Here is a 12,759-nt window from a genome sequence, read left to right as displayed (position 1 = left end):
GGTCTGTGACCAAAATAAAATTTTTAACAGAAGAGAAAATTATCAGAGTGCATTATAGTTACCATGGATAAACCAAATCTTGGTTTCTAATAGCATTCCCATTAAAGAAACCAGGACTCCTTGGAGAAATGGCTGACTCTAGGACTGGGGCAGGGTAAGCACAAGATGAGACTAGAAACATCATGTTAGGCTATCAAAGTAAGTGTTCAAAATAGTAGGAGCACGTCACAAGGATGTAGGAGTCAGTTTGAAGGGGCTCCATCTGGCCAAAGCTGAGACAATTTGTGCACCAAAATAATGAATTAGAACCACTAAGAAAAAACCAAGAACAAACCATAAGTCCATAATGAAAATGAATTAAATGAATAAAGAGAGAAGAAAGAAGGGCTTTTGCTTATATTAAATTACCAAGTGCTCCTGGTAAAGATGGAGGGTGTGCTACAATTGGAAAATCATTTTACAGCCATCTTAGTGAAAGATCAGTGCAGGTAAGGAACATCAGTGGATGCTAAACCTAAGGGGACATTTTGATGAGCAAGATATTTATTTACATGGTCTGAAATGTCTCTACATATATTGGTTATTAGTTCCAAGGGGGAAAAATACACGGTGGAGAAACTGGACAACACCCTGACCAGGTGATCAAAATTTACCACCATAAATGAGGGGTGCAGGGATATCAAGTGATTCTGGTCAAGAATGCATAAACTGATTCTAATTATTAAGAAACAAACTCAAAATGAGGTATTTTCTGATTATAAACAGGATTGGGGGGTGGGGGTGGTATACCCACCAAAAATATCAATGACATAAAAGATAAAGGCAAGTCAGAACAGTTACATGCCATGTCTGACCCTAGGCTAGAAGGTTTACCAGAGAGGAAAAATGCTACAGAGGACATTGGGCAGATGCTAGTATAAAGTGTCACATCAATGCTAATTTGACTGAAGTTGAGAACTGTCCTGCAGTTATATAGGAGAATGTCCTTGTTTTTAGGAAATAACCATTAAAATATTTAGGGATAGAGGGCTATGATGTATGCAACATAGCCTTCTCAAATGCCTCAGTTTTTTTGAGAGAGAAAGGGAAAGAGAAACAATGATAAATGGGGCAAAATGTTACATGAGAACAATAAGTGAACCTGGGTAAACTGGGTGAAGCGTACCTAGTGTTTACTCACAACTTTCCGGGAAATTTAGATGATTTCTCAATAAAATGTTTTTTAAAATCCCTGTAGTATATTGTAACTAAAAATGTCTTAGGTGCATTCTGTCGGCTTTCACACAAAGGCCCAGTTTAGTACCTGCCATTCACTCAGGCAGATCTCAAGTGATCCTGAATCAGCTGTGCTATCCAAATAAGCTCATTTACACTGATATTATTATTTATATTACCCTTCATGGCTAGGAGAGCAGGTTAAATCCATGGGTCTTTGATTCACTTCAACAAATAATCTGGTAAAGCAAACAAAAGTCTAAGTGTGACTTCTGCTTAAACAGCTATGATGTAACTGGGACAAGATCACTGTGGAATTCTTTTTATACCAATTCTGTACAAAGAGTACAAGACTGATGCTTCATTTTTTATTTCCCTTCGGCCCTCCCACCCCACCCTTGGTGATGGTTGTAACCATTTGAGCATTTCTGAGCACATGACCGTAAGTAAATCTTAAGAGAGGAGCAGAATTCTTGTCTAAACAGAAGGGAATTAGCTGCAAGGATAGCATAACTGTTGTGCAGTAACAGAAGCTGCCCAGATCTTCTTGGTGGACAATGCATAGAAGACTTAGAATTATAGAACATCTGTCCCCCCAACCACCCACCTTCCCACCCCTGTTCCTCATACCCCCATTCCCACCCTAGTCACCCCCCTCCCCCCACTGATAGTGTTAACAAAAGCTTAATCTTCCAGTTTTAAAGTGCAAATGATTTAGGTATGAGTGCTGTTGCATCAGGTCTGAACAAAAAAAAAAAAAATGAAGTCTTCTGTCTATGCGATGTTTTCCAGAATATAAAAGATGAGTTCCATGACGACAGGGCCCTCACTGAGCTGGCAGGCCCCTCCATGGATCACCGGTACCAAAGCGCTGTCCAGATCGTTCATGTACTGTGAGGGAAGGGGCTGGCCATTGCTCCCTGCTTGATAGCCAACCTACACCACAGACAGAAAGGGATGACAGGTGGTTACTGCACAAAGATCTCTCCAGAGGGCTGAGGGTGAAGGAAGCTGAGCAGGAAAGGAGATGTCCTTCTTGGCCATAGGCTAGACACATGGCAGTGGATACAAATTTCTTCTCTTCCCTGAACTGTCATTTATTCATCCTGACCACTTGATAGTTGTGAAACCTTGGGCAAGTCACTTAACCTGTTAAGGTCTTAGTTTTCTGGGAAAGGGGAGGTGAACAGAGAGGTACGGACTGTCAGAAATAATGCCCTAACCTTTGGTTGTGAAAATTAAAGTGAGAAGTACACAATGTACATTCCTTAACATAGCAGTAACTGAGTATTTGTTCTTCCACCCATCCATTCATCCATATACCATTTTCTGAGCACCTACACACACAGGGATTCAAAGATGAACAGGGGCCCTGTCCTCGAGGCATTTAGCAGAACATTTAGCCCTCGCACATTTATCAGAACAACGCTTGCTTATTCTTTAGTTGATTTATGTGAGGTAAGTCTCTCTCTCCAGCCAGGTTATCAGTACCATTCGTGAAAGGACCATGGTACTTCATTTGTATTATCCTGATATGCTTAGTACAGCATTGGGCAAGACCTTAAATAGAAAATAAATACTCGTTGATTGATGACTAGTCAGGAAACAGAGCCAGACACATAATCTTGCATTATTCCCTGATAATGGCACAACTCTGTGCTCAGGAACCAGTTTCTCCCCATAAGCACGCAGGCCAGGAGCAACTTGTTGGGCAGAATTAATACTCAGCTAGGAGGGGTGATCAAGCTGAGTACACACCATTTTCTAAATGACTCAAAGCTAAAGTGTTGAGGGAAAAGTCTGGCAATTTGTGAGCACCAAAGCAGGACCACTGAGACATGTCATAGGCATCCAAAGTCCAAAAGAGATGTAGAGAGATTAGAGTGCTACCCACAAGAGAGAGACACTGGAAAATTGATGGGAAAATAGCTCAAGTCCTATTCATTAACTAGCATGAAAATGGTAACAGTAAGAAAAACCTTACTAAGGCGTGGGCATCTGCAAAGGCCAGTCAGCAGAAGCCTGCTCTGGTTGTATTAAGAAAACAACAGGATAACGGACAGCTTGGGACATTCCCTCTAAGGGAATGCAGAATGATTCCTGATGGGTGTGACTGGGGAGTCTCAAAGGGTAGTGGAGATGCCAGTCGCAGGGGTGGCAGATCTTCTTTACATGCACTCCCCTCCTTATCCCACACTCTCCTTCAGCTCCTTGGAAGACATGCAGGTGAAGAAGGAATAGTTCAAATGGTTCTGACAGAGTCTGACCAAGTGGCACATCTGGGTATATTACTACTAGAGGCAAGGCCAGAGGTCTGGAGAATTAAGCTCTCTGGGTGGAAGCAGGAAAACTCACATGTCAGAGAATACAGATACTGCCCAAGGCCACCTTCGAAAGTTGCCTAAGACCCCTCTTACCTGGTCTGAGTCGAGTGTCACACGTAGTCCCAGTTTAGTCATTCCATCTTCCTTCAGAAGCTTCAGGTGGGGACAGAGAGCAAGGCAAAAAGCCTTGGCAACATTCTCGGCCAATCTGCTATGATCTGCAGGATCACCTAGGCAATTGTGCTGCTCATCGTTTTCCAGGAAAAACACCTGTTCCCCAAAGAAAATAAACTTTTAACTTTGTGCCTAGATTTTAGAGGAAACAAGTGGATCTCCAAGATGTGCAAGAAGACCTGACAGAAACGGAATAGTCCTTGGGTCAGGAAAAGTAGAGCACTGATGTCTTATACCCAAGAAACAATCCCTGCTTCTCAGTCTCTGCATCCACCAGATAGTAGTAGCAGCCTGCCCTATCTCCCTGCAAGCCTCTGCCATGGTCCTAATGGCACATTCTCCTCAGAATGAGAAGGCCTTTTTTATGTTGTGTTTCTAAAAAGTAATCCCTACATGTGAACAGTTTCCTTAGGAAATGATCTTAGAGTCTAAGAGAACACGCTTATAGATTATGAGACCCAGCCCCTTCATTTTATAGATTCTTCATAGAAGAGAAGTGCCTCACTCAAGTGCATAAAGGTACTTAGAGACACAGGCCAAACCTAGAATCCAAGTCTTCTGCCTCTTATTGCAGAGCTTGTCCCATCACGTGGCCCTGCCACTGTGAAGGCCAGAGCTGTGTCGGTGTACTTGCACAGAGCTGAGCACTGCATTGTACACAGGAAGAAGCACAGCAAACTTGGAACTAGGACCCGAGTCCTAGTCCACGTAGAGGAGGGGTCATGAGCAAGTCCTTTAGTCAAAGGACTCCTTAATGCCTAATTTGCCTCTGTAAAATGGAAAGCACCTGCCCTCGCTGGTTATTGTAAAAAGTAAAAAAGGCAGAATAAAAAATAAAAAAATGCAAATACACAATGTTTATATATACCAGCCCTAACTTGCTGCTCAGTAAAGGGGCTTATACTAAGAATACTACAGAGGGGAGCAGCTCTGAAGCCTTGTGCCTGGGTACACTGGTGAGAGTGGCAGTAAGAAATGATGGAAAGGGCTTGAAGTGGGAGTCAAGAGACCTGCACTCTGGCCCCTGCTCTGCCAGTAACCAGCATTAGAAACTAAGTTACAAAGTCACACAGCCTCTCTGGGGCCTGTTTTCTCATTTGCATAATAGGATGGGTAGCCTGCCTACCTCACTGAGTTATTGGGGAGCAAAAGGAAGAGACAGAGATCAAACTACTTAATAAGCTATAAAGAGTTTTACATGTTTCAGACTCTGCACTGCTCAAAATGTGTCAAACAGACAATCATTACAAAGCAAGCAACTAAAATTACTTAGCTGCATATGGAAATACGGAGCCTGGCATCTAGTATGAGTCACTTGGAACAATAGCCCAAGAACAGGAGAATCAGGTTCTAGTCTCTGTGCTATCAAGAACTAGCTATGTTAGCTTGGGTAATACACTTAACCTCTCTTGGTCTTGGTTTCTTGGAAAATGGAAAATGGAAAAGCTAGAAGACACAGAATTTTAGAAAAAATTAAGACTAGTAACTGAAAAAAATACTAGAGATCTTAAAATTAGATCTATACAGATTCAAAAACAATTAAAAATGAGGTTCGAAAACCATTAAGAGACCTAGGATCTACCTGTTTACTCTTTGAGAATAAACTTTCTGATCTGTATAGTATGTACACAAACGGGGTCCCTTGCCCTACTCCTCTCATTCCCAGGTTAGCCTCTCATACTGTTTTCAAGTTAAAGAGCAACTTGATAGTGTGGAAAAGAGCTTAGGAGTTGGCTAGATCTAAATCTGAATCAGGACTCTGCCATCACTTATTTACCTTATAATTTTGGATAAGTTACTTAGTTTCTGAGCTTTAGTTTTCTTACTGGTGAAATAAGTCTATTTTCATGAGATTGTTATCTGAAATAATTTTAATTGTTAAGTGCAGCATAACCAGCCCAGCTTTCTGAAGAATAAAGCAATGATGGTATATATCATTCAGAGATGCACCCTTCTTGAATTCCAATACATATGAATCTCTAAAAGCTAGTTCACAGGAGCGAGGATACATCAGATTGCTGCAGGCTGCACTTGGTGGCATTTCTTCTCAGTGATCTAAAACAGATCAGAGGGAACTGGAGTATAAAACAGGTTTGATCACTGTATTGGCCAGCCATCAAAATAGTAAATAAATAGAAATGGTGAACAGATTTTTTTTTATCCTCCAGACACAGCCCAAATGTGGCTCTCAGCCTAGCAAAAAAGTTGTGCTCAAAGTGGGCTAAGGATGCTGAATTTCATTTCCTTACCTCTGTCCATCTGATGACTTTTCCATTTGCTTTATACTCTGATCCATGAAATATCTTCACATTTGTTATAGACTCCATGGACTTCCCATCTATAGGACTTATGACACTAAAATAAAGGCAAACGAAAGAAACAGAAGTGGCTCTTGAAGTTAGAGGATCCATTTCTCTTATCAAGTCTTGATGCAGAAGTTTTGCTACCAATTACATTGGGTGCTCTTGCTGAATACATCTGTGTAGCACATCACAGCAGGAAGCCATTGTACAAAGAGGTACCTGAATAGGACTCTCATGGAAAGGGCCTGTGCACTTGAAATAATGCATTGAAATAATTCAAATAACACACATACAAAAAGGAGCCATATCTCCAGGAGCAGGTTCTCTTTAACGTACCATCCATTCTTTCAGTGAATACATGGCGACCCACCCAATCTTGTTATCCAAGACTCTGAAATAACACTCTGAAATAACTCTGCTCCTGACTCTGAAATAACACTCATCATGTTATACTTTTCATGTTTGCATATCTGCCTTACAAATGATCTTCAGAAGGATAGGGAATATGATACATTTACCTCTGTGTGCTATATTCCCAGTACTGGCCCGCTGCTTGGAGCTAAAGATTATATTTAATATAATAAATGTTCATTAAGAGTTATTTGACCAAGTGTGTTAATTATGACAATGCTGGTGTGAACTGATGAACAAGTATCTATGTATCTATCATAACAAGTGCTAAACTATTACTCCTAGATTCCTGAACAAAAAGTCTACTTTTGATATTCTTTTCCTCCCTAAAATACAGCAAGTATAAATATGTGAACATACACATTCATTCTGATGAGGATTCAAAATGATTGGCACAAAGATTCCAAACTCTTCCTAACCATTTTCAAACCTATTTATGTTCCTGAATTTCTATGTATAAAAAGTCAAATTTAACTTAAATTTCAGTATCAGACATTAACTTCATTCACTCAAAAAAAAATTATTTAAACAATATAGATTTAATTTCTAACTCAGATAACAATGTCAAAAAAGGGGGCTTGGGCCATAATCCCAAAAGACACAATCCTGAATGCTATAATCCTGAATGCTGAAATCCTGAAAGATTAAAATCTGTAAAGTCTAAAATCCCGAAAATCACATCCTGAAAGATTAAAATCCTGAATGTTGAAATTCTGAAAGCCAAATTTCAGAAAGAGCAATGCCACAAAGGAAAGTATGAATTACTATAGGTAAAATGCATCCCCCAAAAGTTGATGTATTGGAAATTTGATCTCCATTGTAACAGTTAAGAGGGTGGGAAATCCAATTATGGTACCTGAAAGGTGGAACCTTGAGAGGTGATTGAATCATGAGGACTGTGCCCTCGTGAATGGATTAATCTATACATGAAGTAATGAGTTATCATGGGCATGGTTCTGATGGCTTTATAAAGAGAGTGAGTGAGGGTAGCTCTCTTGCTCAGGCCATTCTTGCCATGTGACACCCTGCGTTGCTGTACAGTCACCCCGAAGAAGGCCCTCACCAGATGTGCCCCTGGTCCTTGGACTTCCAGCCTTCAAACCTGTGAGAAATTAGTTTCATTTCTTTATAAGTTACCCAGTTTCCAGTAGTCTATTATAAGCAACAGAAATGGACTAATACATGAATGTATTTTCCAAAGAGAGCCATGCCCTAAAAGGAAAAAAAAAAAAAAAAAACAGCTATTCATCATGAGGCAAAACTTCAAAATATAATTAATGATTGTGAAAGGCAGCTGGCTATTATGGGTCACCTCTGCAATTGCACATAATCTACTTCTTCATACATCAAATTTTTTTGTTTTCTTTTTTTTAGTTTTTTTCCCCCCACTATTTTGATTTCAGCATTATTTTTTACAATTCACTGTGCTATGTATTTCATCTTTGCATCATTTCCAATACTGAAAGTATAAATTATGTAAAGATTTTTAGAGAATTCTAATTAGTTTTAGGCAATTTTTGCAAATTTGACTCCATGGAAGTGGATTAGCACAATGTTTACATACATGCACAAGCATTGTGCATGTATGTAAAAACATTGAAACTACTTCAATAACATTGAAACTACTTCAATAAATGAAGAGATGTCCTTGTACGTCTGCATTTGTGAAATATAAAATTTCTCAAGATCTTGGCTCCTTGGGCAACAGCATGTGTAGAGGAGACCTATTGAAGTTTTTTATCAATCTCATCAAAAGACTCAGGTCATCCATCACAGTATTTCCGATGACTGCAGTTGTAAAGGCAGGTGCACACAATTACCAACCATAGAGATAGGGATTTACACATTTCGTTTTTTGACCTATTTTTTCATGAATACGATTCATCTGCTCTTAACTGTTATCCAGCTGTCATTAGTGTATGTTCATGCTTGCAAAAATATGTATGTTATTATTGTCTATTTTATTGTATAAAGTGGTCTATGAAATGTTCTGGTCATGTTTTTATTCCTATTTATTTATTTTTGGCAGCTGGCTGGGTTTTTTTCTGTTGTGTTTTTGTTGCTCAAATCCCCTTTTAAAAATGTACATAAATCAACAATTACAATAATTCACTGAATTTTACAAAAGGAGAGAACAGAACTGAGGCTACCGGTGGTGGTGGTGGTGGTGGTGGTGGTGGTGGTGGTGGTGGTGGTGGTGGTGGTGGTGGTGGTGGTGGTGGTGGTGGTGGCGGCGGCGGCGGCGGTGGTGGTGGTGGTGGGTGGATGGGTGGGGGAAGTTAGTGAGAAATTGATAAAGGGCTACAAAAGATGATTACATTGTATAATGGTGAATATACTACCCTGATTTGAGCATCACATATTGTACAAAGGTATTGATATTCAATGCTGTACACCATAGATACGTACAATCATGTTTCAATAAAAATGAAAAAATAAAGTAAACCAGCTTTTACAAGATAAACTTGAGACAGTAAAAAAAAAAAAATTAAAAAAACAAAAATGTACATAAATGTCTTTTAACGAATGTTTAAATTATTTTTTCCAGAATTATATTTTCAGGATTTTAATCTTTTGGGATTGTGATTTTAAGGGATTTTAAACTTTAGGGATTTTTTTTTTTTTTTTTTTTTTTAAAGATGACTGGTAAGGTGATCCTAACCCTTGACTTGGTGTTGTCAGCACCACGCTCTTCCAAGTGAGCTAACTGGCCATCTCTATAAAGGGATCCAAACCCGTGGCCTTGGTGTTATCAGCACTACACTCTCCCAAGTGAGCCACAGGCTAGCCCTAAAACTTTAGGGATTTTGATCTTTCAGAATTTCAACATTCAGGATTATGATGTTTGGAACTGTGTCTTTTGGGATGATGACTGGCATTGCAAAAAATGGCATCCTTAGTTGATTAGAATCCTTTGAGGGAAGATATCCAGACATTTGAGGACAAGCAGGAAGACATTCAATTCATACATTACAAAGTGGACTCCTTGTTGAAAGCTTTCCCTGGCTAGTCCTTGTCCCATTCTATAAGAAGCTGCCACCAGTAGCTGCTATAGGAAAGGACAACCTGTTTATTGTCAGTTACTGATACTTTATGGCACCAGATTTTCAGATCCATTTTTTGTCCTAATAAGCATGTCCATTCCAACTATAATAAGAGAATTAAACATGAACTTATTTTGAAATTAAATTTTCCAATGAAGAATAGGAAGGTAAAGGGTTATTTGTAAAATAGGCAAAAACATTCATTGATTAAAAATTGCTTCTTTTTGTTCAAAAACAGAAGTCAAACAAAATTAAAAAAAAAAATCTGGTGTGCCATGTTCTAAATGCCCTCTGTCTGCCTTTACTCCTCAGACTGGAATGCCTGCTCTGCTACAGCTACATGGCAAATACCTACTATGTTACCAGATTCGGCTCAAGCATCAGCCATTTCTCTCTGAAGTCTTTCTTGAATACTGTCCTACAACTTCTATCAAGCTTCCTCTTATTTTTAAAAATCATTACTATATCCTATATAGTTATCCCTCTGTATCTTCCATACTTTGATGCACTTATTTACTTATAACTGCCTTCAAAACTAGACGGAACCAGTTGCCAGCAGGGACCATGTGGAATTCATCTTTGTATTTTCAGAGTCCTGACATAACCTGGATGGATGGATGGATGAATGGTTAAATGAATGAACAGAAGAAAGCTTAATACAATGAAGTATGGCATATTCATTCAATCAAACAATATTTTAAAGTACCTACTAGTTGCCAGATAGTGTTTTAGGTGCTGTTGATGCAGCAATAAATATACCAAACAAAAATCCCTGCCGTCATGGGGCTTATATTACAGGGACAATATAATAAGTAAGTAAAAATATATTGTATATTAGAGAGTTATAGTGCAACTGAGAAATAGAATGCAAGGAAAGGGGATAGGAGATATTGGGAGTGGGAGGGAGAAAAGTGTCTGAGAGGGTTACAACTTAGAAAGGTTGACCAGGGACGTCCTTACTGAGATAGTGACATTTTGGAAAAGATTTGAACAGCAAGTGCAAAGTGTGGGGGCAGAAGTACAGTTGATGTGTTCAAGTAAGAAGGCCAGTGTTGCTTCTGAGAGGTAATAGGGTGGGAAGAGGGATGCACAGATAGTGTAGGTCCTCATAGGTCATAAACAACTTTGGAAGCCATTGGTAGGTTTTGAGCAGAGAGGTAACATTACTCTGGCTATTATATCGGAAACATACTGGGTTGGCAGAGGGAAGGGGTCCAACACTAGAAGACAAAGAAATCAATTAGGAGGCTACTGTAATAATCCAGAAAAAATGATATAGTGGCTTTAATTAGGATGGCAGCAGTAGAAGTAGTGAGAAGTAGTACAATTCTGGATATACTCTGAAGTAGTGCAAACAGGATTTACTTGGATTAGGTGTGGGGTGTAAGAAAGAAAAATGTCAAAGAAGACTCTAAGGTTTTGGCTTGAACTATTAGAACAGAGTTGCCATACATCGGGAAAAAGTATAGAATTTGAAGCCCAAGGAAGTAGTTTTCAGTCCTAGCCCTGTCACTTCCTAGCTTTGTGAACTTGACACTTCATTTAGCCTTTTGGTACTTGTTTACTCATCTGTGAAATGGGGATAACAATATCTGTCATTATATCAAATGAAACAATGTTAGCAAAAATGCTTTATAAATCATAAAAGACTTTGTAAATCACAAAGGTATTACTATTATTTCAAAAACTTTAGAGGGACTGTTTTGTTTCATCAACCCCTCCCCTCATTCTCCCCTCAAAAGAAATTGATTAAAATACCTCAAATTCTTCTCCTCCCCCCAAAAATATATATATAAACACACACACACGTAGAAACTCCTTAAGAAATTAAGCTAAGAAACCAGAAATTTAAAATTCTATGATATTCATTCAACACAGTCCTTTCTCTTAGGCAGAGCTTTCAGTAAAACTCTAAAACACCAGTGTAAACAATAGACAAAACCTAGAGCCCAGCCCATGAATAAACGCCACAAGAGGAGAAGTTCAGTGCGTTTACCCCTTGTTAACGTTCTTGTCGTCATCCACCCACTGGATGTGGATGTGCTCTTGGGGATCCTCTGCATCTGCCTTCCCACAGGTGATAGTGAAGTCCTTCATCTCTCTCAGCACCTGCCTCAAGGAATCCATGTTTTCTGCAGTGATCTGGACCATAACGCCATCTAAGAATCAGCACCGAGACAGTACAGATGGAAACAATGCAAACCCAGGAGGCGGGCAGATGAAACACAGTGCCTGGCATCTACATAGCAAATCCCTCAGAGTTAAATGTAAAACTTCGCTCTGCTCTCCAAAGCTGACAGATACAAAGAGGTTTTGTTCTATGAGCTGAACCTCTTACTGAAACAGTGCTGCGAGGAGCAAGTGCCAAAATAGGTTCTGCTTAAAACACTTGCCTATTGATTTCACTTCACACACAACTAAGAGTTTCTTCTCATACTGCTCAAAAGGAAAATTTACACATGGTCACATTCTTCTTCTGGGCTCGCAGAACATTTAGCTCCTATTTCCACTCCTGCATTTATCATGCTCTGATCATATTTATTTGTTTGCATCTCCATCTTTCTCATCTTACTGTGTTTGCCTGGCATGGAGTGAATGCCCTATAAACTCTTGTTAAATAAATCACTGAATAAAGTATACTAGTGGGCTTGGAGATAAATTCATTGACTGACTAGCAATAAGGCAAACCTATCACAGTTTCATATGGGCTATTGTATAGCCAACAGAAGATAACTATTTTTCAGTTGCTACATACTTGAGTCAAAGGCAAACACTGAAATTGAGGGTAAAAGCTGTCGCATGCTGAGCAATTACTCTGTTTCACTGACACACAATTTTGTCAGCTGAAATAATTTCTAAAGAGCCTCAATAAAAGTTTCATAAATAGGCAGCCAATTGCTCTACTAAAACACACAGAGAAATGCAAGACCCAAGGAATTCCCAACCCAGAGACACATACCTTTTAAACAAACTGCTTTGCATTTGTAAGGATCTGTATCCATCCAATCTAACATTTTAACAACATTTGAAGGGTGTTTTTAAAGACACGATTTCAACTACAGTCAGCATTTGATCATATAGGCATTGCCTTGGGTTGAATGTCCTCCCAAAACTTAATTCCCACTGTAAGTGTTGAGGGTGGGAAATCCTATTATGATAATTGAAAGGTGGAGCCTTGAAGAGGTGATTGGATTGTAGGACCGTGCTGTAGTGAATGGATTAAAAATGGTGGTCAGGGGTGTGGTTCTGAGGGCTTTAAAAAGACAGTGAATGAGGAGGTTGGGCTCT

At 39.3% G+C, this 12,759-nt stretch overlaps 1 protein-coding gene across 3 annotated transcripts in view; it reads right to left on the bottom strand.

Annotated features, from left to right (window-relative positions):
- Window positions 1–1,892: 1,892 nt before the first annotated feature.
- Window positions 1,893–12,759, bottom strand: part of ZFYVE9 (zinc finger FYVE-type containing 9) — a 182,297-nt gene continuing 171,430 nt past the window's right edge. For all 3 annotated transcript variants that reach the window (XM_063106443.1, XM_063106445.1, XM_063106444.1), the window contains 4 exons: window positions 11,468–11,630; window positions 5,963–6,068; window positions 3,633–3,809; window positions 1,893–2,151 (listed from right to left, as the gene is read on the bottom strand). In XM_063106443.1, coding sequence (XP_062962513.1) covers window positions 1,990–2,151; window positions 3,633–3,809; window positions 5,963–6,068; window positions 11,468–11,630 — 608 coding nt within the window. In that variant the 3' untranslated portion in view covers window positions 1,893–1,989. The remainder of the gene's footprint in view (window positions 2,152–3,632; window positions 3,810–5,962; window positions 6,069–11,467; window positions 11,631–12,759) is intronic.

This window comes from Cynocephalus volans, chromosome 8 (genome assembly GCF_027409185.1).
Source record: "Cynocephalus volans isolate mCynVol1 chromosome 8, mCynVol1.pri, whole genome shotgun sequence".
NCBI lineage: Eukaryota > Metazoa > Chordata > Mammalia > Dermoptera > Cynocephalidae > Cynocephalus > Cynocephalus volans.
The sequence above is the reverse complement of the archived record's forward strand: the minus strand, read 5'-3'. Positions and strand labels throughout refer to the sequence as shown.